This window comes from Pseudomyrmex gracilis, unplaced genomic scaffold, assembly GCF_002006095.1.
Source record: "Pseudomyrmex gracilis isolate BER0280 unplaced genomic scaffold, ASM200609v1 scaffold_39, whole genome shotgun sequence".
NCBI lineage: Eukaryota > Metazoa > Arthropoda > Insecta > Hymenoptera > Formicidae > Pseudomyrmex > Pseudomyrmex gracilis.
The window spans coordinates 171,104-197,451 of NW_018020623.1; the positions used below are offsets into that span (position 1 = coordinate 171,104).

Sequence of the window (26,348 nt, forward strand, 5' to 3'; positions counted from 1 at the left end):
ATAAATTGGGTAATCGCGTAATTTTGAAAAGAACATTTTTCCACCAGAAGTTCCGTTTTTATCTGAAGAAATATCGCATTCTGTTTTTTTTTTGTCGCAGTAAAGTAGGTGGTATAAGTGAAATACGTGAACACATAAATGTTAATTATATATGTAAATCGTTTATGATAATTTTTTGTATTATTAGCAGATTGTAAGATTGAAATTAATAGTATTAGGAAAACATATAAAAACCAAGCATTTGAAAACTAACTGAATTTGCGGGTGTGTATCGTGGAAATGAAAACGTCTGTGAACGAACAATTGCCATCACCAAAGAAACGTAATTTGAACCAAACCCAGACTCACTGTTAGAGGCATACTACCTGTTATATGTCAACAAATACAATTCTAATACGTACGATCTAAGACTCACAATAAAAAGAAATGCTATTTTCTACTTCTCAGTCAATAATAATCGTTTTTTTTATAATCAACAATATATAATATTTTATATTTCTCTTGCTGTTTTAAATTGCTTAAATATTATCAACATATACGTACACATACATCCTACTTACAGAATTGAACATTAATATTTGTGTAAATAAGTTATAAATAATAAGTAGTAATATTTAATAATAGTTTAAATAACAAAATATAAAAAAAAAGAGTAAAAAAGTGTTGAAAAATATTAATTCCCCATAAACGCAACAAAAAGAAATAAAATGATTAAAGTATATAATAATAATAATAGTGTTATTGTGTTCTTTTTTGAGAATATGTAAGTTTCCTCGCCACTTCAAAATTAATCATAACAAAAATGTATAAAAGGTTAACTTAAATGTTATAACATCACGCAAAAAGAATTAAAAATTAAACTTGCGCACATGTGATTAATATTATTAAAACTTGCTTTATTTATAGTTAATATACAAAAAAATATTGTTAAATCACTTTAATACAGTGGTTACAACTTGCGTGTAAACACAAACAGTATTTTGCAGTAAAAAATAATACATAATGATATATTTTCTCTTTTATACACCACCCACTTTACCATAGTCAATCATAAAAGTATTTATTAACGTGACTATGGAATATACGTGTGGAGAGATTGATGATATTTCAGTGATTTTAAAACACGCATTTTGTGACTGTACTATAGACATGTGAATTATATTAAAGTGAATGTTGATAATCAATGGAATTTTTTTTCTATCGCAAAATAAAAAAGATTGTTAAAAAAAATTTGTATAAGATATTTATATAAAATATAGTAGTACTCAATATAAATAAACAAGTAGAGATCTTTAGTCTTTAGCAAAAGCAAATCGCATCTCAATTCCATTAATGTTTATGTCTTTCAACATGGTGAATTAAATATCAAAAGTAAACACGTGTTTTCTAATATCTAAATATTTTTCAACAAAATCACGAGTGAGATACTGAGATGTAACACATATGTGCAAATCAATAAAAAAATAATGTAAGAGAAATATATTGACTCACCGTCGTGAGATGTATGCGTTGTCTGAATGGTCTGCGTTTGCTTGCTGTAGACAACCGGTTCTTTCGGAGGAATATTGGTATGCGCCACAGAAACGATTGTAAGCTCCCGAGGTTTCCTTCGTCCTCCGCTACTTCCGACAACATAAAAATGTAAATCAATCTAGAAAAATATACAAGAAATACGCAATACTAATATAAATACCTTTGAGCAGAATTCATACTAGATGGTTGTAAGCTGGCATCTGGTGTAGCATTGGTGCTTTGCTCAGGTGTTAGTGAGCTCATACTAGACAAACTAGACAGTACATCTGGAAGCAAATAAAGATAGTTAAAGCATGTATAAAAATCATGATTTGTAACAAAATATATATGAATATACCTGATACTGGTGCTACACCTAAGGAAGACAGCATTGCATCTATCTCCTTGCGCTGATCCTTGTCTGTGCCAGCAGCACGAACAGTCGCTTCTTCTACCTATAATCCAAAATGACAAATTTACAATTACTATTATAGACACACAGTATATTTATACAAGAACTAAAGCCTTCTATTATTCCTTACATCTTTCTGTTCTTTTTCTCTCCTGCGCCTCTCTTTTTCTTCTCTAATTGCTTGCAACTTAGCCTTCTTTCTCTCTAACTCAGCTTTCCGATCGGACATCATCTTGTTACGTTGTGGGTTTATAGAAATACCAAGTAAGACCTCAAAAATTATACATAAGTTGTTTAGTACATATAAAAGTTATATAAAAATAAAAATTACTGATATGATAAAATATACGTTTCAAAAGAATATTCATATATCTGCAGTATATAATTGCCGAGAAAACTTTGTCACTCAAATTGATTTAGTGAAATTAGCAGGTTTTTCTTGTCTCGAAATTTTCTAATTGAGTAATTGATGTATCTTAGTTATTTCTGCTAAACAAAGCGATTGGCCCGTTTCAATAGAATAACCGACTAATTAATCAGAGATGATAAAGCCGGTCCATGATCCGATCTTGTACTTAAGATCGTCTCAAATTCATCTTCAGATAATCTGTAGCAGTTTTGTCGGCTACAGATCGGACGTTATCAGGTCGTACAGCATCTTAGAACTTAGAGATTGTCTTAAGACGATCTTAAATGCAAGATCCAGAACTTTGAATATCGCGTCTAAATATCGTTTTTTTTTTATCTCAAAGCACATTTTAAAGTTTTCTGTTAATATATACTTAGATATACGATTTAATTTTTAAATGCAAAAAGTACGACTCTTCCAACTTCAACAAAAAGGACTTTATTTCATAACAGAAAGAGACAGTGTCATGTTGATTATTATAGCATTTCGTTACTATTTTTTCTGTATTTTCATTCTAATGCTCACTCTTGCTTGTTCGGATATTATTTCGGATGCAGTTCCACTGCAGCAAGAGGAAAACAAACCTATTGATTTTTTTGGCAATGATGACGTCAACTTCGATCAGCTTAGCGATATATTAATTTACCAAAAAAGTAACGAATTGTCTTAGGGATTGATCGTAACTACCCGAACTGTTTGCAAGAACATACAAAGTACTTGCAAGCGAAATCATTATTCATAACGAATGCAACAAGATTAACAATGAATGAACACATCGCACTTGTTCCGAAATGGGCGATGCCGACATATATAAATGACGCTTTTGAATCACTTTTTCAAACAGTATCGAGCGCAAATTTGAACTCGAGAGAAATAGACTATTTACCTTTGTAAATAATGAACAGGTTTCTGCGGAGAGAAACAAACACGATATATGTTTTATTCGTTAAATTTACATGATTTTAGGGACTGACATATGTAAATGTCGACTTCCAGATCTTCTCTACGAACACTACAATCACCAGGAGGCGCTGATATAGACGGAGATCAGAGCAAAGTGAAGAGCACTCACGGCCGCATTTTGTTGCGGCTTTTCTACTTGTGTTCGATAGCGCTACGTCCACGGTGATGCACACTGGCAACTACGTAGTCACGTCACGAGCGGTTTGTCGGTGCGCATGCGATTTGCACTCAAACCTAAGATTCTATTCCGTGCTATGTCCGCAACACACATACACACATGTAATAATTTTTCTTTTCTCCGATCAAGATGAACTTTTTCACAGATTATTTTTTTTAGTGGAAACTATTCTCGGAGATGCCGCAAAAAAATCGAAAGTCGAAAAGAATACGTATAATTATTGATACGCTTGCAAAGATCCTCTTCACTGTCGGCGAACAGCAAATGCCATCTAACGATGTAACGCGTAACATTGTCGGTAAGTCCACCTTGTAAGTTGCTTTCACCGCCGCTAGATGTCAGTAGCTAGATAGTTTTAAGCAACTTCGTTATTTCGTTCATACTGTATCTCTAGATGGCGAGTGCTGCGTTAATCGCAGTTTGAAACGGAGCAAGGAACAAAGTGCCCGCAATAATGAAATGTCACTGAATTTATATACAGGTGATCAAAGCGCACACGTTTTGTTTGTAAATAAGCTTGCTGAATATATTGCAAATTGAGTGAGCAGTAAGTTTTCATTATGTAGTTAGTATATTTGCTCAATTTCCAGCGATAACATTTTAACATACTTGTTTGTGATATATGATACATATTAACCTTTTCGCTCCGGGACTGGTCCATATATGGACCAGCAAGAAAAGCGAACGTAATAGATGTTTATAAGGTCAATTTAATGCACTAAATTTAGGAAAAAAATTGAAAAAAATCCTGGTTACTTCTTTGACCTTCAAAATTAACTTTGAAGGGGGGGGGTAGCAGGTTATTATTAACTTTTTCAGCTAAAATGCGAGGTCAATTTTAAAGGAAAAATCCCCGGAGCGAAAAGGTTAATATATATATAAGTTTCGGCAACAATTTTCACAAATGGCACAAGCGATCGAATATTGTATATGTATGCAACTCGAGAAATTATCGCAAGTAGAAAAACAAGTGTGGAAAAAAACGAACGTTTCATCTTGCCAATTTTGTTATCTCTGCAACTTCGCGCCGCGCGCTTAAACTACAAGTTTGCGAAACTTCCCGAGGTACGTTCTGCGATTTCTTTTGTTTACATTTCGTTTGGTGACGTACAAGTTTTTGTCACATGTGCATTTTCAACGTGTACAAATTATATCAACAATATACAATGTGTATTTTTCTTACGTATATTTGTTTCTACTCCCCTTCTCTCGCGCGCGTTAAAAAAGAGAGACACGTTCAACACACAATAGAGTTATTTTTTCGTTTCTCAAAGCTCATAGGTTCCAGTTCGATCACGTTTTTCAGACTCTTAAAAAGGTCGTCAAAATGCTAATTCTAACCGTTATGGGAAATCTAGTTTAACACATGCCCAGCAGCGTATAAAAGTTACGTTAGTTCACCCCCGGTGTTGCCGCGGAGTGCCAGTTCTTCGGTAGTCATGTTCAGACCGCGCGTTTGAATCTTAGATTCTTATTAATTCCACGCAAATTTTTCACCGATTGTCTTATTATTCCAATGATCGCGGTATTGGAAACAAAATTCGGATTCGTAACAAAAGTTACGAATGCTCAAATTGCAGCGATATAACGTCACGAGCGAGTTTATAATTTCATTTCCGCACAATTTTAACAAACGAACATCAAATTCGAAAAAATATTAATAAAGCGAAAAAATATTCGAAAAACAAAGAACATTCGATAAAATATTAAACCAATCAAACGTTTATGCATAATTGTTAATACCGCGCAAAAATATCTGCTTGAACGATTACTATATTATCAGTAAAATTAAATCAATGAAAATTTATTCAATGCTTCAATGTTAGTGTAATAATATGTTGAATATATAAAGTTAATATTTTTTTGTTTTTAATCGAGAGAATCTCACTTTTGTAATAATCACTTTCTATTCAGCAGTTTGTATTAATTGCTACATTACACAAATTAAAATTAACGTATAAATTACATTTCTGAACGAATAAATTCAAAAGACGAAAAAACAAATAGTTAATACATATTTTTTTTTTTTTTTTTTTTTATCAAAATAGAAGTTTATTTTGTTGCGCCGTGAATGAATACGCTTGCGATGTGTTCCCACAATGTGACGGATTTTGTGCGAGAGATGCGTGCGAGTGTATTCTCGCCAATTATTCGCGACAGATGACAGAAAGCGCGCGCGTATACGCATAATAGCAACAACAAACAAATAACATATACTTTGTCGTACTCACCTGGTTTAATGGTCGCAAATCCGCATTCGTGATCTCCCGTTCGTTACAATCGGTTCCCGACTAAATTGGTACACGGAGCGCTCTGTGCATGTGTGTATATAACGCGCTCGATGACGATCGCATGTTTCCCCCGCGCAATAACGAAACGAAGAGAAACACGCGAAAAAAATTGCTCAGCGGTAACTTTAGTAATGTACCATGTAATACGGAGCAATTGCTTTTTCATGGAAGTCGGGGGCGCGGCGCGCCGCTGACCAAACCGAGACGGAACAAGGTAAGTCGATTTCGAAGGGAAAAGGTTGAAGAGTATAGGGGAGTTGAAGGAATGGTTAGTAGTCAAACGAGACACACGATCAAAGGAAACTTCTAAATTCAGCCACGAAATTAGCTTGACACTAATTCCACGGGGGGGCATGGGCAAGGCTAAGAAGCCAGCCAGAAAAGATTGGCTAACGGGGGGGGTGGTTCACGGCGGGAAGGGTGCAAAAGCGACCTCGCGTGATGCCTCATACCGACTTCGCGTGTCGAAGTCTGATTTGCTTTGTTGAATCAAGTGTACACGGGAGTCTCGCTCGCTCGCAAAGGCGAGGAGAATGAGATAGTCCGCAGTCTCTCTTACCCTTCATATTCACCACCATCATCTCTCTTCCTTCTTCCCGCCTGTCTCCTTCACCTCCCGCTCCCCGTTTTCCAGCTCCATCATTTTCGTCGGCAATTAGATCGCCGATGGAACTCGTCCGACTTGTCAGTCTCTCTCTCTCTCTCTCTTTACTACCTTCTTTTCCGCGGAAAGGGAGAGAAGGGGGAGAGAAAGTATTTTAAAACCGACGTTATCGCCGAGATTGACGTATCAACTGCATCTTTATTTAACTCTCTCTCGTCAGGTCGAGAATCCGTCTCGCTTCTGACATACAGAGTGAATATCACCGGGATGTCATTAATTACGTACGTCGGAACGGAAGCCGAAAGTGAGCGCCGCGTCACGATAAGAATTTCATGAAGAGATATTCCAAAATCTCGTAGAGAGAAATTATATATATCCCTATTATACATATTTCAGTAATAATTCCCTAGAGTATAATTGCGCGGGATATGAAAGAGGTATAATTTTAGATAACACATCTGGACTCGATTTCGCACTTCGATTAGCTCCGGCTTACATAGCACGGAATCGACAAAAATGATGTTCCGCTTGTTGGCAGATTTTATCTTAATGACTAATATTTTTCGGGTATGATATTTGTGTGGAGTTATTTCATCTGGTCAAGATAGTTTCGCGGTCGATAAATCGAGATTTATCGCGCAATAGCGGCCCCCGCCGCGGAAACGATAATTATCTGAAAATTATTTCGCGTTGCGGCTCATTTTCAATACGGAGCTTCTGGAAATAAATAACGGCGCCGAGGGCGTGTATTTACACGATATTATTTTCGGACGTCTAACGTGGCGCGGACGATATATCGCGGCTGTCGCCGGTTTTCTTCGCCAAAAGACAGATGATTTCGAAATTCCTCACTTCTGCCCGCGAATCGACCCAGACATTTTTGCCTGGTAACGACGCGATTTTTTTTTCCGCAGATTGTATCTGGTCAGTAAAGGGGGAGAGATAAAGATCGCTCTCGCATAAATCAGTCGCGGAGCACCGAGCGCGGCAATTAATTATAGAAGTGCCATGCAACCGTCATATCTGGGTTGCCGGTTCAGGGCCGAGCTTGCCTTCACGGGCGTGCGGTTTTGATATCTCTCAAACATTTCGTCACAGACGCGGATGCTGCTTCCGTGTCTCTATGCGTGTGTGTGTGTGTGTGTGTTTACTTGTGTATGCGTCTCTCTATGTGCCCGTACCGTGGCAAGTGGCATCTACACGGATTCCCTTTCGCATTACGCCCGGCATTTCTGCTCATCGTACCGGAAACGGTATAGTCTGGCCGGAGCTTCATCCCGCGAATCCCACAGACCCTTTCTCTCCTTTATCTTGCTCTCTCTCTCTCTCTCTCTCTCTCTCTCTCGTGTTTTCTCTTTTCCTTTCCTCTTTCTCCGTGCCGGCAGATAAGTGGAAAGCAGGACGTAGGTCGAAGTTTTGGTGGATTTACGGAATCTCAAATTCGTACCGGCGTAAGCGGATCTGGCCCGCTCTCTGGTCAAACTGGTAAAGGTCGACCTTGTCGCGGGTCGGTAGCCAGCTTTTGCGGCACCGACCTGGGAACGCCGATGGTCCTTTTCTCCTCCTTCTCTTTCGCCCAAAAGGCAGGAGAGAGTGGGAAAATGAAGGGACGAAGAGAACGTCAGTGGAGTCCACACTCGCCGCAGAGTACGATCTGATGAACCATCTGGTGGACGCGCCGCTTCGTAGAGCCAGAAAGCGAAGTTCCAGTAACGCACCTCCGTGTCCATTCGCGCGGTCTCGTCCTTCTCAAACCCCCGGTCGTTCGCTACGTCGTGTCGGTTTCATCCCTTAATGCTTTTAACGTTGGATATCACGCGGTTGTAAGCATGTAACGATCCAAATAATGGCCACGCTCTGGAATTTGTCAGTGTCCGACAACGAGCGATTCGGCGACGCGCGTAATCGCACATTCGTGCATCTTGGGAAAGCTCGTTTTCCGCTCCCGCGTCGCGTCGCGATAAAACCATTCGACGACGTTCGAGCGAATATTGTTACATCCGTCTTTTGTACTTTTATTTATTCAAACTGTCAGTATACGTGTAATGACGCTTAATAATGGATCGTAAAATCTTTGAATTTTAATATTGCGGCGCACGTCGTTCGCTCTGACGCAGCGAAATGTTGCAACGTAAAGAAGAAGAAGAAAAAAAAAATGGAATCGCCAACGTTTCGCTGGCGTCGAAAAACATAACGCGATTATGAATCTCTTCGAGATATCGCACCTCTTTGAATATCGTCGCTGATCTCAATTAAACGCGACGGAGAAATAAGGACAAACACGTAAGCGGGTGTGTATAACGAAGAGGACCGGGGGGTGGGAGGGGGGAGGGTCGATTAATCACGGGAATTCGGCACGGTTCTCGTCTGCCTTCTCCATTAATCTTTGATACCCGTGGACAAAAAGTGGGCCGCACGATCGCCAATGTGTCGTAAATATGTACATATGTATACACCTTCACAACGTGATATGATGAACTCGCGCGCGAATAGCGTTGCGCGCGAAAACAAGCGTCCCGTTTATCCGCTATCGGAGCACGGCACACATACGCGCGCGCGCGCGCACGCGCACACGTACACGCGAGATATTAGTATTCAAAAGGTCGCGATAATATCGGGGGTTTAACGAGACTTCTATATCAGGAAACTCGCGGGAGAGTATTGATTTTACAAAGTCGCACGGGCAATGGGCCGACGAGTGCCCCGCGCGCAAGATTCGCGCTCGTTTCACATCGGCGAATTTGCCCCGTCGGTGAACTTTTCTAAAAACCCCCTTTGGGCTCGAACTCCCGCCACTCGTTTTCCCGGTTGTACACGATCGTTTAAGTAGATGGAACGAATTGCAAATAACAGTCGACGAGTGCCGGTTTCCGAGTGCGTTTCGTGTCCGAACGACGTAATTACGGCCGCTCACGATCCGCTCGCGCGATTATCGCTTCGCGCGAGCGGATTTTTTTTTTTTAATTTTTTTTTTTTGTTTGTTTTTTTTTCAGAAGCGTAAAAGAGAGATTGAGAAATTCGTTCGTCGAAAAGGAGCGCTCTCGCGAGATTCGATTGTGAAAGAGGGTGAGTTTTGGGTAATGCAATGAATGAAGCGGGCGTGAGATGGTGTGTGTATATTGCGGCAACTTCGGGAAACACCGGAGTCCGCTTTGATGCTCTTTGAAGAGTTGAAATAGCTACGTAAGACCCACCCCGGGAAAAGCGAGTTAAGGGCCGCTTGCGCGCGTCGTAAATGCAAATTCTCTCCGAGCTCTGATTTTCCGCGACGAATCGACATTCTCACACTTTACTCCTTTACGTATTAATTAGTTGATTTTTCAGAAAATTGTTGTTAGAGAGTTAAACATCGCAAGTACGCGCAGTGTAAATATATTATTGGTTTATTTATATTTTATTTATTTATAATATATTTTATTTATTTATAAACAAAGAACGTTTTTTTTAATGCACTCGGAGATTAATTAAATTTGTGTAATAATATAATTGCGCATAGAACGGACATTTGTTTTCTTTCTGTTGCTGAAAACTGAGAATTTAAATTTGTCAGCTCAAAAAGAAAGGGGAGCAAAAAGAGATGAGTTTCCTGCGTCGTCGCATTAGTTCTTGCGTGGTATAGAATACGCGTCCCAGCAGAGAACTTCATATCTCTCATAATCAGTACCGCACGCTAAAGTTACGACAGCTTCGCGCCGCACGCACATAATTTATTCGAGTGCCTCTCGTTTATATGCACTCTATAAACATCGCTTAACGTCGGCGCGCTTTTTTCTCTCTCTTGTCGCGCGTCGTGTGATAAATTAATAAGCGAAATCGAATTGTGAACACGAATTGCGATATATCGTAAATCGATATTACTCTGAATACAGTGACAATGTAATATCGTTTCCCGAATAATTTATTTTGATAATGCTCAAAAACGATCAAAATGCACCTGCCGAGAGCGAAAGAGAGAAAGTATCCTTTCGTTAAATAAATAAATTGTCTAATAAAAAACTTTCAAGACAGCCTCACTTAAGTATATTAAACGAGCAACGATTATAGGTAACATTTAAGTTTTAATACGTTCATCTTAATAAATTTTCGCGCTACTTCTTTTCTTTCTAGTTACCGATAAAAAATTCATAATCCGAGATACGCCGGTAATAGTTTGAAGGACATCACCACGTCATCATCGTTCTTTCAACCTCGCGCGTTGATAAGTAAAGAATATATGTATGAGATATATAAAGAGTGTTTTCACACACACGCGCGCGTTCTGTGATATATAAGAATAAATTACTAACATCCATATATAAATTAATGTTGCACATCGGATTAACTCGTTATCCGACATGATAGACGTTTCCTCATATTTACACAGCGATCTCACACACGTTCGTCGGAGAAACAAGAGTTTGCAAGATTCGCCGCTCCTCCCTCTCCCTCCCTATCTTTCTCCCCTCCTCCCACCTGGTCGTGAATACACGGGGCGCGCACAGGATTCTACTTATCAATCTAGGATTAGTCTGCACCCTTGCGCTCAGGTTATCCCGAGGTAATGCTCTCGTAATGAACGTTACTCATCAGCATGCGCCGGTATTATCTCTGCTAGGAATATCGCGGGCCATTAATATCTGCTTCCCGATACGCGGATTACACGAGTTAACTATTAAAACGAGTCTGCGTAATGACGCGGCGAGCGCGCGATACAAAACAAATTTCTCGTTTAGTCCGAAAATAAAAAAAAATAAAAAAAAAAAACACGTGTGATCGCAACTGCGCGTAAACCCATTAGGTATCTAATAAATCGTACGATCTCGCCGCCCTCCGAACGGCAGGATCGACAACGCAGCTGGCAATCGCATCATCATCTCGAGTCGTTAACTTTTCAACAATTCTTGTATTTAACGAGCTGTCGCAACTTGATTCTCCTCGGCCAACGCACGTTTTTTTTTTTTTTTTTTTCCAACGCTACGTGATTATAAATACACTGTCGACCCTTGCCACCAGCGCGAGCGTAATGCGCCCGAAGGCGGCTTATGAATGGACACCCGAGGATGTCCTGTCGGGAACGTACGTCGAATTATTTCGCTCGTGTGAATTTTCACATCGCGACTTTACCAACCCCTCGTGGTTCGCGTCGCGCACGTGCGAGGCTCACGAGCTCATGAACAGATGCTATTATCGTCGCAGAAGCGAACCCACGATAAAGTCCTTCGATGAATGGCCATCAATGCGACCAGTCGCGACCTTTTCGCTATTATCACATTTAACTCTCGTTTTTACGGGATTTTCACGGGAAAGAATATATTAAGTCTATTTAGTCGCTGCTTAATTTAACTCCGGCGGGGAGAAAGAGAAGGTGGAGAAGAGAGAAGGGTAGAAACTCGTCACAATCGCCTATTCACGAAAGTTCAATTGAGCTTGCGTGTTTCATGTTACAATAACGATAAAAGTCAGACTTTCAGACGCGCAGACGAGAGAGATGCCTGATATTGTTCAACTAATTACTTTAATTACGGATAAAATTGTTGGAAATTCCACAGAGACATTATATTCTAATAATATAATTCTAATTGTAATATTAAACGCATCTCTCGCGCGCGTCGGACTTTCCCGATGAGCAGAAACGAGAAATGTGTGTTTAATGTAGGCGCGCGAATAAATGATGACACGCGTCTATATACACGCAGATATGTATTAATATAATTGCGTCAATTAATCAGAGAATTAGAAGAATCCGATGAAAATAACGACGCGCAACTGAATTATCGCTCATCCGTTTTTACACATCCGCATTTAATCCGCTAAAACCACCCAGAGCTTTCCCTTTCGTGCGACACACGCGCAACACACTCACACACATACATCCAGGCCTACATATATTGCGACAATCGGTGTGAATGGAGGTTAGATGCGACGCCCACGTAGACACACACACACACACACACACACACGATCAACACTTTCATTCATGTATCTGTCACGTTTCTGTGAAGTCTTACCCCGGCGTAATCACAATGTGCATAGACAGCAGCACGTGTACTATAGATAGAGACTCATGTGTGAAGACGGCACATTGAGAGAGCGGTCGGGGCTATTATTAGAGCTCGACTCGCTTGTCGCAAACGGTAAGATAAAGTAGCAAAAGCGCGGGCGGTCGCAGTTCCTTTTCCAGTTTTCCGTGCTCCATTCCCGGGTAGGTGCATCTGATCGATCATACGACGTAGCGGCGTGGTCGCGTAACCCACTTTGCGAGAGTTGCGATTAATAATAAACTTTCCCTCAGATCGGCGGCGTGTGACAACGCGAGCACATTAAACTGTCGATCGCGTCGATTTTTTTTTTTTTTTTTTTTCACCTACTCTCCCTCTGATTCTCTCGTATACACGCGCGTTGAACGCGCAAAATCGCGTATTTCGCCCCGGGAGGAAAATCAAATTTATCACAATCGATTTCTCCGATCGCCAATTCGGCGAGTAAATTCGGTAGGGCGTGCGCGCACTTTAGTGTGTAACACCGCGAAAACTTATGGCCCTTATCTTCGTCGAAGTGTGACGTACGGCTGACCATATGTCGCACAACACTATGTAATGTAATTTTAACCGTATATATAATTCCAGAGTGTCATTTCGGTGAAAATGTTGCGCGCGCGCGCAACAAAGTCGGTGGGAAAACTCGCGCAAAACTAATATCGCCCCGTTCGCGCGGTTGAAAAATGTCATTTCATCTTTCAGCAGTACTCTTACACTTTATTATTGCTTATTTATGTATGCGACAGGTATTCACAGTCGTTTATTGCGGATGTAAAATTCAAATCCGCGAACGTTACACACATTTGTTGTGAGTTTTCCCTCCCCCCCCCTCCCCTCTCCAACCCTCATTGTGAAGCTCCTTTCACGCGTGAAAATATATACAACGCGCGGCATCTTTGCCTCGCGCACACGACCTTCGTCATAATTCGGCCTTCAAAATGCCAACATATTTTATAGGAAGGGGAAAATTTCAAATACTTTATGCACGTTTAAGCGCGCACAAATGCGCTTTTCGCGCAACAGAAATCGTTGTGTGTATTCGCATGAGAGCGCGACATATTGGTTCTGATTGAAACTCCCGACTCGGTTCAACTGCTTTGGGTCGCGCGCATGCCGGACAAGCGCGATGCAGATGAAAACGTGAATGCAACAAAATGAAGGGAGAATCTCGGATTGCTGCGGATTGGATGACAAAAATAACAGTGTCATTTTTAACATGTGCGACGGGTAAATACGCCCGCGAGATATGTGCGCGAGACGACACGAGTGTGCGCGCGCGGTGGAGTATTGCTCGCTAATGAAATTTTATTAAATATCTATCGTTTAAAACGCAATTTAATAAGCCAACGCCGATCGAAAAACCGTAATACCGATAAAGAAGAGGAAAAAACAAAAACGTTATCAATCCGACAATGTTCAGAATCGATTTTCTCGCAAAATATAGAGAAAAATTTTTCACATACATATATATATATATGTATATATATGAAATTTCATTTTACATTTTTTGACATGTCTTTTTTTCATGTAGAATCATCACACTGGTCCGCTTGCAGCAGCAGCAGCAGCAGCAGCAGTTGCACGGGACGTCATGTATATCGAATTTGAAATATCCTGAATGTTCTAAATTTGCTCTGCGCGCGATATATTTTTTCCCCTGATGGAAGATGGTACACGATAACGCAATTAAAGGAACAGCGCGCGGGTAAAACAATAAAGGATTTCGAGTGACGCGCGCGTTTGCGAGGAGAGACGGTATACGCGGGCACATATTTATAACCGGATACTCTCGAATAACCGGCGTCGCTTTATCTCTCTCTCTCTCTCTTTCTCTCTCTTTCTCTCTGCTCTTTACAAGCATAAAAATTCGGTCGGGCGATTTTGAGGGACCGGTGAAGCGACGATAAGCGCCGATTGCCAGGCTGTAATCAAGTCCAGATGGGTCGCACTGATTGACAATTTTCCGCGGTTCCCTGCTCTTAACCGATCCCTTTTCACCGCTCCTGTATTCCGAATATCTCGCTGTTAAAAAGCAGACTTCAAACTGACCACCGTGAGTGACGATCAAATATTTTCGTGCACCGTAAAAATAAAAAAATATAAAAAAAATAAAAATAAATAAATAAAAGAAAAATTAATTCCCGTTGATTTGAATGACGTTTAGATTGATGAGGAAAAAAAGTCTATCGCAAATGTACCTTTTGTGTAATCGGGAGGGAAGGAATCGACGAAGAAATGAACAATGACAGCCGCTAATTGATGAGTTGGTCTCGCAATATAGGAAGTATCGGTCATCTCATTCGTACGTTGGATTAAAGATGAAGTATCGGTGTGAATGATTACCAATTAGTGGACAAGCCGCTCGGTATCGGTAGATGGATCTGGCTAGGACGTGGTCTTTAATAGAGTCAAGAGAGACTCCGCGCGAGAAAGAGAGAGAGAGAGAGAGCAAGAGAGAGGGAGACTGAGAGGTGAGGAGAAAGATGGACTTCGTCATTGATAAATTGGAATATTTTCCAGTCGTCGCGGGCAACGAGATCGCGTTCGATCTTTGTGTTCCGACTGACTCAAGTGCAATCGGGATGAGAGCACGTCGTTGATTGTTCATTTAATACATTGACTTCCGCGAGGGAGGGAAGAAGAGGGTTGCGGAAACCAACACGTTCCTCGTTAATTAATTTCCGCATCACTTACGATAACTTTTCAACCAGACGCTTTCTGATATCTATATATATCGCGAGCTTGAGTAATATTTATCACGTTTTCTCGCGCACATTGTTCTACAAATTGACGACGACCTCGTTCTCTTTCGACCTCTCGAACTTTGCCATCTTGAGTCGTCGCGCGCGACGCGAACGCATTCCGCTGACAATGGCGAGCAACAATGGGCGGTCGGATTAAAATGCAAATTAGTCCATAAGTCAGGACATTATATAATTGTTAGCTGTGCCGGCTGGCGGTTATTGTCATGGCAATAAACTTTCAAGATTTAAGGTGTCAGCAAACGCGGTATCTAAAACGATATATATACGTTTGTACTTAAAAGATTACTCGCATATCTACGTAGATTTTGCATTATAAATAACGTTCGTATATACACGCAGTCTCTCTCTTTCTCACAATTATTTAAATTTATTTCCATTTCTAAGAGAGAGAAAATTTCACACACAATTGCAATCAAAAGTATATCGTTAACTAAAGTTACTGACTAAAGTTTTTGAGAAGACACGTTGACGTTACGCGTGACGGTTAATTTTACGCTGTGGTATTTATAAATAAATAATATATCGCGCGCTCTCCCTTCTTTTTTTTTTTCACGAATTTGCATAGCAAATTCAGACGCAGCTAAATATGAAATAACGATTTGGCCGTTATCTCTTGTGGAAATACACAACGAGAGCGGGGACTTTTTTATTTGCTGCGGTTCTTCTTTTTCATGCGCTAGATGAAAAGTGCTTAGAACCACCTGTCTCATTCGACTCTCGCGCGCGAATATTACCCCGCGCATTACTTTCCCGCGGGTAATTAACATAAAAGTGATAACGTAAGAGCGCTGTTGAAAGTAGCGACTGCAGCGACTCTTTTTTTTTTTTTTTTTTTTTTTGAAAAGAATCGTTTGTATGTAAAAAGATGCATTTGTAGAAATTCACCGAAAAGTTTCCGAATGACAGTCAAACCGTTTGTTATTACACAGACTCGAACATTACAGTGCGTGGCAAAAGTTCCGAAACGCGCGCGCGCGGTGCAGTATCTCGAAAACTAATGACTCTAAAAGAAAATAAAAACGTTAAATACAAAGTTTTTAAGAAATCAAATGTTCTATTATGTGATCATACTGGCTCGACCTTGAAATAATCTCGAATGACCTTTGTGAAGGGGTCAACTTTAAAATTTTTAATGAGACTTTCCATTTTTTATGATACATCCGGAAAGCTGACGCCGTTTTCAAAACACTAATTATGAACCTTTATTCATGAAATATTACGTAAGTTGTGGGTCTTCAAAGTTGCCGCGCGGAGGTGTGTGTGCGACACAGGCAGAGATCAGGACCCCACGATTCGTTAGTTTTCCGCGCGTATTTAATGGCTTCAAACCCTTTCCGCTATATCTATGCGGGCCTTTTAAATTATTTTCGTGTACATTACTAAACACGGTTCTAGTTGGTCGCTTACTTTTACCTTTTAGATGTTTAAACTGTTTTCCCTCAATAGCTTGGTTGATTTGAGGTAAGTACCGCAGAAGTGACAAACCTAAGGTCCTGATTTCTGCCTGTGTCACACACATACACACACACATACACACACACACACACGGTTGCGCGCGCGATAATAGAACATTTGTTAAAAACTTTGTATTTAACTTTTTCTTCTAAAGTCATTAGTTTTCGAGATAGTGCACCGCGCGTTCCGGAACTTTTGCCACACACTGTATATTTTATCAATATTAGCAACGCGCATTAATGCTGCTGAGAGCGTTTACATTCACGAAAAAATTGTATAAAATATATCCCGAAATGTAAGAAAAAAAACAAAACAAAACCACGTATAATTAATATAACACACACGCAATGTTTTTAATAACACTTGACGCCGAGGAAGTAATCGATAGGAATTTCTACTTGTGGATGTGTTTGCGTATTAAAATTGTTTTCTGACAGAGAGATCAAAGAGGTCACTATGCCAATATTCCAGATATATCGACAGTTAGAGTGCTCCCCACTCATACGATTCCCCGGTCGACTGTTACAGGCAAGAATCTCTCGCGTTATAAGAGAGATACATTGGTTCTTTCTTCAACGTGCTATTAATCGCATCGAAGTATAATCTGTGATGATGTAAAAGAGAAACATATCGAGTTTTTCTTCGGATAAAAACAAAAAAAAACTTACACGCTTATCTCTTTCCATTTGAAATACAAGTACAACGATCACAAGTAACGCACGCTGTAATTTCGTGAATCTTTTCACTGCTACAGCACTGCGTGGCAAACTGCGTTATCGCGCTTAAGCAACTTTAGCGAGCTTCAGTTTTCAACGTACTTCGCAACTTGACAGATATTCCGTTGCGGCGATTGTCACGTATCTAAATTGCTTGGACGTTCGACATGCGTTCGCTGTACGTCGTGATTGCATTACGTACGTATACAAAGCAGACACAATGTATTTTGTATGGGATATTCGCGTAAGAAAGGTAATTGACGTGTGTAAATCGTGTATAACGTAATTATACCGCATGCGCAGTGTCTATTTTTGGATTGCGCCTCGCGACAGACGTCGACGACAAGAACGCGTGTAATTGCGACGAGAGCTGCGACGAGGAACGAGTGATCGGTTTGGAAGAAGAGACGACCACTCACGTAATGTACAAGGAGGACGACGATGGCGACGGTAATCGGACAATTTGCGCCAGAAATCGCGATTTTAACGATCGCACGTTCCCGAGCGTCTGTCACATGTTCTGTTATAATCATTGCACGAGATATCGAATCCTGACGGTTGAGATGAATGACACGAAATACGTCGTAGCCGCGTACAGACCGAGTAAGCATTTGAGAAACGATTGTTACAATTATAGACCGTTCACATAAGTGTTATAATAATAGATACTACAATTTTTTACCGCAGATTATTACAAATTGAAAGACGGAGAATGCTGAGAGAAGATTATGTGCTTCCTGAGAGAATTATATAAGTAGAAACAATTGACACACACGTATACATGTACATAAATAATATATACGTAATAAAGTCTTGAAAATAAAATAATATCGGTGAATTCCAGTTGTGTATATGTTAGAAAATAATTCATTAATTTAAAAATCGCAACATATACATATATATATATATATATATATATATATATATATATATGAAATACTAATAATTGATAATCTTAAAAATACATACATATTTCATTATTTCGATCGTGGCTTTCGCTATTTCTTTGGTTCTGTCGTTGGGTCTGCCGCGCGAATTATGTTAAGCGACCCGAATGAAAAGCAGTTCGGAATCTCCATTTGCAGTTCCGACTTCCTTTTTACCGTATCTCGCCGGGAACTGGCATTCGAGAAGTCACGATGCGTAAAAGATCAGACGTAGCGAAGCGCAAATAATACTCACCAATTAAGCGACGCGAGAGAAAGCTACGTGAGTGCGCGAAGGAGAAAAGGAGAGAAATACGTTTCTCCGTATGCGTCGGACGCTCGAAATGTGCGGGAAGTTAACAGTTCAGTTCCGAGATGGTTTCGACAGTGGCTGATGCAACGCGAAGGAGCGGGTCGGGACGCCGGAGGTTGGCTCGCGGGACGAAGGAAAGGAATTAACCAGACGCGCGGAGTCCTCTCGCAAATTGAGTTGCACGGAACCGGAATTTAAACATTCAAATTAACCTATTTAGCAAGTCAAAGAAGCTAATGTGCGCACGCCGGTTCCGCGTGCCCTGCAGATTCTAATATTCAATCGATATTGTCTTGTCTCTTGCCCATTGACTGTATTTTTTCTCTGCCTTTTATCAGCACGGCTGTTCGATTCGCGCGATCGGAAATTGCTTCGGAAGATATTACATCGGGGTGAGGAGTTATATAATTAGAGCTCTCTTTTTTCCTTCTTTCTCTTTCTATCTTTTTAATTTTATTAAAATAATTCGATATATCCACGCGCAAAAAATTGAATAAGAAGCGCCGCGAGTATTTATTAGATACGATTGCGAACTGCTTTGTAATCGGCGGATTCTCGTGTTACGATGACGTTTTCAAACGTTCCAATTAATTCTTCCCTCGGAGCGAGCATTGTTACGCGCGAGATAAATCCGAAAGATTGCCCACTGAACGCACTGCAGTGCGGCAACGCGCGTAAACAAAAGGATGTTGCACACGACGTACGGCGCGTGTTGCACTCGCATGACATGTACAACGGAGAGGGGAACAAAAAAAAAAAAAAAAGATCGTTCGGTTCCTCCCGGCGGAAATCGATTCTCGACCGAGCTCTCTCTCTCTCTCTCTCGGCGTTCCGATTATTTTCTCTCTACGTAGGGGATTCTCCCCCGCGCTCATCCTCGTTACAGTAACGCCGACAAACTCTCTGAGTGCAATTATAACTTTATACAAATAAACTTTAGGGAACGGAATGTTTTATCCTGCTAATAACATCATTTCCTCGCAAACGACCGTCGGGGCGTATTGCTCCCCCTCGCTCGATCCTCTTTTGTGTTCTTCTTCTTAGACAGTCGGCTTCGCGAGTTCTGGACATTCTGGTAAAGTTTAATAGCATTGCATTTAGCCACGTGTTATCGAGCGGTCGGCTTACGGTCTCTCGTAGTTTCGTTCGTCATCGTTAGCGCGGATCGATCGTGTCGGACGCGTTTTCCGTTTTTCAAAAAAGAATTTGGTCAGCCAGCGTGAAATTAGCCATTACAATACCGCGCGTGCACAGTTGATGGATGGCAAATCGTTACAATCTGTATCGAGGAGGTTAAAACAGGACAAATGTTTAACGTCATGTATCATATACATAAAATTACATTATGCGAATGCATAAAATTATAATACAATATAAATTTTTTCAATTATAACGCACCTGCAAATCTCGCGTTTGCCGGTGTATCAATTAACAGTTGTTTGTACTCCGCGAATATGTATAATGCGAATTTGTTTTTTGGCAATTGCCATTTTCCGTCGCGCGTTTTGCATGAGAACGAGACTTTCCGGTTTTGCTCCGCGAAAGACGTCTCAAAGTTCCCCTTTCCGTCTCGCCGAATTAAACAGCTCAGTAAACCGAATCGGCTGAGCGTTTAAAGATCGACATGAAGTCAAGATGGGTTCGATACGTGCTTTCGTGTCGCGTACGTATATATATATATATATATATATATATATATATATATATATATATATATATACATATATACATATATATATATATATATATATATTCATGCGCGACTACGCGCATATACTTGCTTGGTCCTCAAAGAGAGGATGTGATCGTTTCATAGAGAGCCAATAAAAGTAGGTACGACGAAATCCAATAAAATCCCTACTCCCGAATCACACGGATACTTGCTTCACCTGATTTCTAGTAGCAGCTACAAATTTCCATAGGACGTTCGTCGCCTTTGACGAATATAGAGAGGAACGTCATGCGAATTTCACCGGGAAAACGTGTCTTTTTGTGTGTGTGTATCGCGCGTGTGCACGCATATGTCTGCATTCAACTTTTATCCAAACTGCGCATGCACTGTTTATTTATATTGTACACACACACACACACACACACACACATATTTATATATAGCGATGCTTGCAAAATAGTTTTTACATTTTTTTTGCGTCGTGTTTCTCGACGCTAGTCGTCATTACGTACATACACGAGGTGTACTCGCGTCTCTGCTACTAAAAAATGACAGTCGCGCTCAGTCAGGAGCAAAAGTCCTACCTGGTTCGACCGAGAGAGAAACTGTAACGTGTGTTTCTCGCGCGCAAGCCAAGCTACATACATACGTGACAGCGAATTTTACATACGCGAACGCAATTTCTCGTCGTCGTATTGTTTGGAAGGATTCGAGGGAACGCGGCCAGCGAACGCTCCGCTTGGTTGGCTTCACTTATTCTTACTTACTGCGCTCGCACGTCGCATTTCCACGTCTCCCCCTTGAAGGGGGCGACCGAACATTTGTCTGGCTTGCTCCGCGACTAACTATGCCGCCACGAGCGAAATCTGCCGCGGCGAAATCGTTTCTAACTGATGTCGAATGATCATTCAACTCCCTCCACGCGGCTCTCGCGCGCGCGCCATTGTTCCGCCATTGTCGCGTTGATGCCGACCGACTTGGTTTCGTTTTCCCAAGATCAAGATTCTATTCGGAAAAAAACAAAAAAAAAACAAAAAACGTGTGTACTTGTTTTGTGTCGCGCTGTGACCTATCTATCTATCTTCGGAAATAACAAAATATCTTATTTAGATGCTTCAGACAACCGAATGTGTTTCATGCGATTTATTTAAAATTTCTCGCGCGGTTATAAATTTGATATTTTTCCTCGCGAAAAATTTAATTAAATACAAATAGAAACCAAATTTGCATAAGAATGGTAAAGTAAATCGTAAATTAAATTTCTGATGCAACGTATCGCTGTCTAGGAAAATATAACGGAGTCGCGTTGCAAAGTGAACCAAATATCGCGTGAAGACGATCGATCTCTTGATCGTTCGCGTAGGGTAGAATGTCGTAACTTTCAAATTTTGTACCGCTTTTATTACATCGTTATGCAATCAGGAGCAATAAAGACGCGCAACGATCTGCAGTCAAGAAATTCGTCAGATTGCCAATCGCTCCGGCCGGAGGCTTCGTCGGAGATCGCGCGCTCGCACGACGCTAATGTTTCTTTTCCATGAACCGAATAAACCTATGCTCGTAAAAGGCGACTGATTGACGTAGCTCGCTCGTAGGCACGAGAATTGCTCGTCCCGACGAGTTCGTACGAAGTTTCGCATGGAAGTATCATAATGGAAACTTCGGGATCGCGTGCGTCAAAACGACTTTGTGCTACGGCGTTTGTGCCGGCGACATGGTCACCGGCGTGTCTGCTCGCACGTTCCAGGGGACATTACCGTGAAATATTCGTGCGAAAGCGATTTTTTTAGATTTTTTTTTTTTTTTCACATGAACGTCGTTCGCTCGACAAATAAAAATAAATAGGAAAAAAACGAGTTTTTGTGAAAATTTACAGTCGCGCGAGTCTGTCGCCTCTTACAATCTGGAAAAAGAAAAAGTGTGAATATATATAATAATGACATTTAAATCTATTTCTCTCTGTCAAAAAATAAGTGTTTATTTTTTGTATATTTTCGCTGATTCATTCCAGTATATACATTTGCGAATTGCTTCGTGCAATTTTAAGCTGCCGAAAAAATATGTTTTCGGACTTTGTGCGATAATTTATATAATTGTACGATCGAGACAGGAGACGTTACTTAAATTAACAGCGCGCGTCTGCGCTGTATTATATTATTGATATATTTCAGAGTTTTTATACGAAAAAAGATTGATTTTTCATTTCAAGATAGACAGAATAAAAAAAGGTATAAAATATTTTTCTACATAAAGTATTTTCTATAATATATTTTCTAATAATATCTCTCGCTCTTTTTTTCGTAAAAAAAAAATTACAATCCACCACAAAAATTTTCTCGACGTATCGCGTCGTATTTATCGCGACGTTTATTACGTTTTATAGAATGAGATTCAAAGTCTTAATCTAGTTTAATCACAGAAATTTACGTCACTAAAGCTGCGATCAAAGAAACAAATCTCGTCGGCAAAACCTTCTAAAAGTTTAGTAGCTCGCTATATACGCTAGCTGACGTGAAAATATCGACAAGCAATAAAAAATTGTGCTCGTTGAAAGAACGTTGGAGCTGACACAATGATGAAGTTCTTCGATAATCTTTAATTGTCGCTGATAAAAGGCAATAACTAGAATGAGAGAATCTGTATTTTTTCTTTAGACATAACTTTCAATTTTATATAAAAATTGTTTGAACGCACAGCGATGTTTTCTTTCTCTTATATTTGCAAATTTGAAATAATTTTATACAAATGACATTGCGATTTACTTACGATTTATTTTGTGCAGCTTGAAATTCTTTTCGGCGTAAGTTGACTTGCGATTATCTTCCGTCTTCTCACTTTGTTTTTCCCGTCGAGTTTCCTCACGCAACCGTAAATAACACGCAAAGGTGACAGTCGTGTATCTGTCGTATATCACACGTCGTATTTCGTCAAGTTGCAAGAAATTATTCAGCGCCACACAAACGCGCACCTTGCTGGGTGAATCACGTGATCGAGTTCAAATTCGCGGCTCAGTTCACGTCGCGAGTCATCGGTGCGTGGACGAATCTCGTAACCGCGGCGCGTTTTCCCGTTCACTTTCTTCACGTCTCGATCTTTCACGTACAAACGAAGACAATTACGTAGTTCAGTTCTTCGTCTCAACGATTCGAATGTAATTTGTACATTGAACGACGTGTGCTTGTCACAAAGCGAGAAAGAATCCGGCAGAAAAAAACGTGTCGCTCCGCGAAGCGAATGACCGCCACGTTACCTTGCGGTGTCGTTCGGTCGACGAGTGTTCTTTATGCCGTCTCAAACATTGTAACGCTCCGAGAAGCATCGAACGGAAAACAAAACAGAAAGTAAACAACTGTTTCTAATGGGCCGAGAGATATGCGCGTCCCGCTTGTGTTTGTTTTTCATGTGCTTGCTGTTTTCCGTTCGATCATCAGCCGCGCGCGCGCGCGCGCCGCTTTCAAGCGGCGAGTTTCCGAGCTTGATCGAGAATTGTCGAATCGATCAGGAGTCGCGGCAGCGAACAATACCGAACGGAACCGAACGTCGCCGAAGTTTGTTTGGATAAATTTCGCGACGCGCTCTATTCGACCTCTTGTCTATATCGGATGAACCAACTATTTGTTTTCTAATAGACATTTTGCTTATTTCGCGACATTTTTCTGATCGTTGAGTGTTGAGAGCAGAGTTGTTAGTGTATAATACATTGAGTATAATACATAATCTTATAGATGTATAAAATACGTATTATACATCGGCAGTTTTTGACATGTAAAAAAATGGCGACACATATACAAATATTTTGTAAATTACAATTTTAACTTTGTACCTTGTATACAATTCTTTAGTTTTTGATTTTAAATTAATATAAATTAATTTTTAATATTAAAAAAAGTTACTTATAAAATATTTACTACTGAAATGAGATAAAAATGTAAAGCAAAAAACAAGCAATGAGCGAGAAATAATGAAGAAACAAGCACATTGATGACCATTGCAAAACGTGAACATTTAAATGCCAAAATAAACAAAAATCATTTTATAGTACCTCAGTAAATTATTATTATTTCTGCTAATGTGTGTGTGTGTGGAGGACAGGAAATAATAAAAAAGTAATTTTTTAAACATAAGCAAATGTATTAATTTTACAAAGCGAACTGTGTTACATCAAACAAACTATATCCAAAAGAAGATAACGTAAACTTTAAAGAAGAAACTTTTGAAGCCATTAAAATGGCAGTTACTGCATGTTATTATAATTAATAGTTTCTTGATATCTATAGTATCCTAATATAGTAAAATACTCATTAGTCACACACATACATATGTCATATACGGGGTGATTCAGAACAACTCTTTATCCTTGAAAATACATATTCTTGACTAAATTCTAGAAAAATTTTTTATTTGACAAAATTTTGTCTGAAGCTTACTTTTATAATTTATTTTAATATGAACTTTTTGGAGAGAATATGAGTAATATTGTTTCTGAAGATAGGAAAATGACTTACAACGAAAATGACTGCTCACACGATTCATGCGCCATCAAGTGACATATGATAGTAAAAAGGCCTACTAACGTTACTACTATTGTGATAATTAAAAACTTGGAAGAAAAGACATAGTATACACTTTAATACATAATATACAGAGTATTTTACATTCCGTATGTATTATACACAAAATACGTATAATACGATGTTTAATACATGTACTTATTCCCTGAATAAGATACAATGTAATATACTTTTTCGACATTTTTATACATATTATACCTAATTTTATACGTGTAACGTATAAAAATGTTTTATACATACATTTTAACAACCCTGAGTTGAGAGTATTGTTCAGTATTCGGAGCTTCGAGGAATCGCGCTGCGAGAGTTGGTCGAGACAAGAAGTTTTGCTGCGCGACGCTGACACTTCTCATCTCTAATGCCGCGGGTAATTGGGTGAGTGCTGAGAAATTTTTATTTATTTTATAAATATTTCATAAATATCTGTTTGCAATATAAATGACAAATACTTTTATTTACTTAAATTATCTAAAGTAATAAAAAGTAAATAAAAATTTAGATGTTATGGAAAATTCTCGTAAAATATAAATACACGTTTGCGACAAAGAATGTGGAAACGTTCTTCGTGAAAAGTATATACGCGTACGTTGCGAGCGCTGACTAACGCAATATGTATTAAATTATCGAGACAAATGATAAGCGTCTGGGCTTAAAATTAAAAGTTCGGCGTAATCGACAGGAACGGTTACAGTTTCGTGAGCCCTGCGATCTCGGAACGGCACGCAATAATCTTGGGCGGGGTACTATCGCGTGGCTAGATCGTTTGGGGGGGGAGGGGGGGGAACGGTTCTCTATCTGGAATCTTGATCGCTTCTGATCGAGCAATTATTCTGTGGCACTTCAATTTTCCACGATAAATTTTTACCGCGTAGCGATCACCGGAGGTCTCGCACGCCAAAGTGCGAGGACACGAGAGGTTGGCGGGAAAAATTTGTCGGAAAAACGGATGGCCATTGTCTTCGGTCTGACGGAAGATAGAGACGAGATTGAGCCATCGATTATCGTCCGCGGGTTTGCATAGAAATTGCTAAAAATGTGAAAATCGGTTTTGCGATATTCCGCTTGCGATACACCAATTCGCTTAAATGAACGATATAATGTTTTCGATGTGTTCTCTCTGTGCATAAAAATACTATTTTATTTTCTTTGACAATATCGCGAAGTTTCGCACGTTCGACAACACAAAAACCAAAAAAAAAAAGAAAAAAAGAAAAAAGAAAAATAATATCTCAACGATCGATAATGCGAAATCGCAGCGAAATCTCGAAACCCCGACGTAGGACTAGAAAACGAATGCGAATTAGAAATAAATGCAAATACAAATAGCTATATGTATAGAGAGGGCTGCCCACGTATAATATAGATATATTATATAATGGGCGCGTCCTCGTTTTCTCGGACATTGTACACACGAACGTATTCACACGTGTGAATATGTTTCGTAACTTCTACATTCACGTGCGCGCGCTCGCGAATTTACATAACAGCGGTGTTTTACGCGCGCCAGATATCATGCGTGCAATAGTCAGACGTCAGACTAGTTT

General features: G+C 39.9%; 2 protein-coding genes across 16 annotated transcripts in view; one reads left to right on the forward strand and one right to left on the reverse strand.

The window, feature by feature from the left end:
• The window catches only part of LOC109852920 (cytoplasmic dynein 1 intermediate chain-like), a 32,069-nt gene extending 8,878 nt beyond the window's left edge, over positions 1–23,191 (reverse strand). For 4 of the 15 annotated variants that reach the window (XM_020424522.1, XM_020424526.1, XM_020424524.1 and 1 more), the window contains exons 1-5: positions 3,220–3,479; positions 2,055–2,195; positions 1,871–1,967; positions 1,694–1,799; positions 1,492–1,619 (exon numbers count right to left, since the gene is read on the reverse strand). In XM_020424522.1, the coding sequence (XP_020280111.1) occupies positions 1,492–1,619; positions 1,694–1,799; positions 1,871–1,967; positions 2,055–2,156 (433 nt within the window). In that variant the 5' untranslated portion in view covers positions 2,157–2,195; positions 3,220–3,479. Of the gene's footprint in view, positions 1–1,491; positions 1,620–1,693; positions 1,800–1,870; positions 1,968–2,054; positions 2,196–2,858; positions 3,045–3,219; positions 3,484–22,999 lie in introns of those variants that run through there. The other 11 variants (XM_020424519.1, XM_020424518.1, XM_020424521.1 and 8 more) reach the window with 8 other exon arrangements.
• LOC109852921 lies at positions 17,289–18,150 on the forward strand. The gene is made up of 3 exons (XM_020424528.1): positions 17,289–17,520; positions 17,626–17,925; positions 18,010–18,150. Exons 1-3 carry the CDS (start codon positions 17,490–17,492, stop codon positions 18,039–18,041), a joined length of 363 nt encoding a protein of 120 aa, XP_020280117.1. The 5' UTR covers positions 17,289–17,489; the 3' UTR covers positions 18,042–18,150.
• Positions 23,192–26,348: the final 3,157 nt, after the last annotated feature.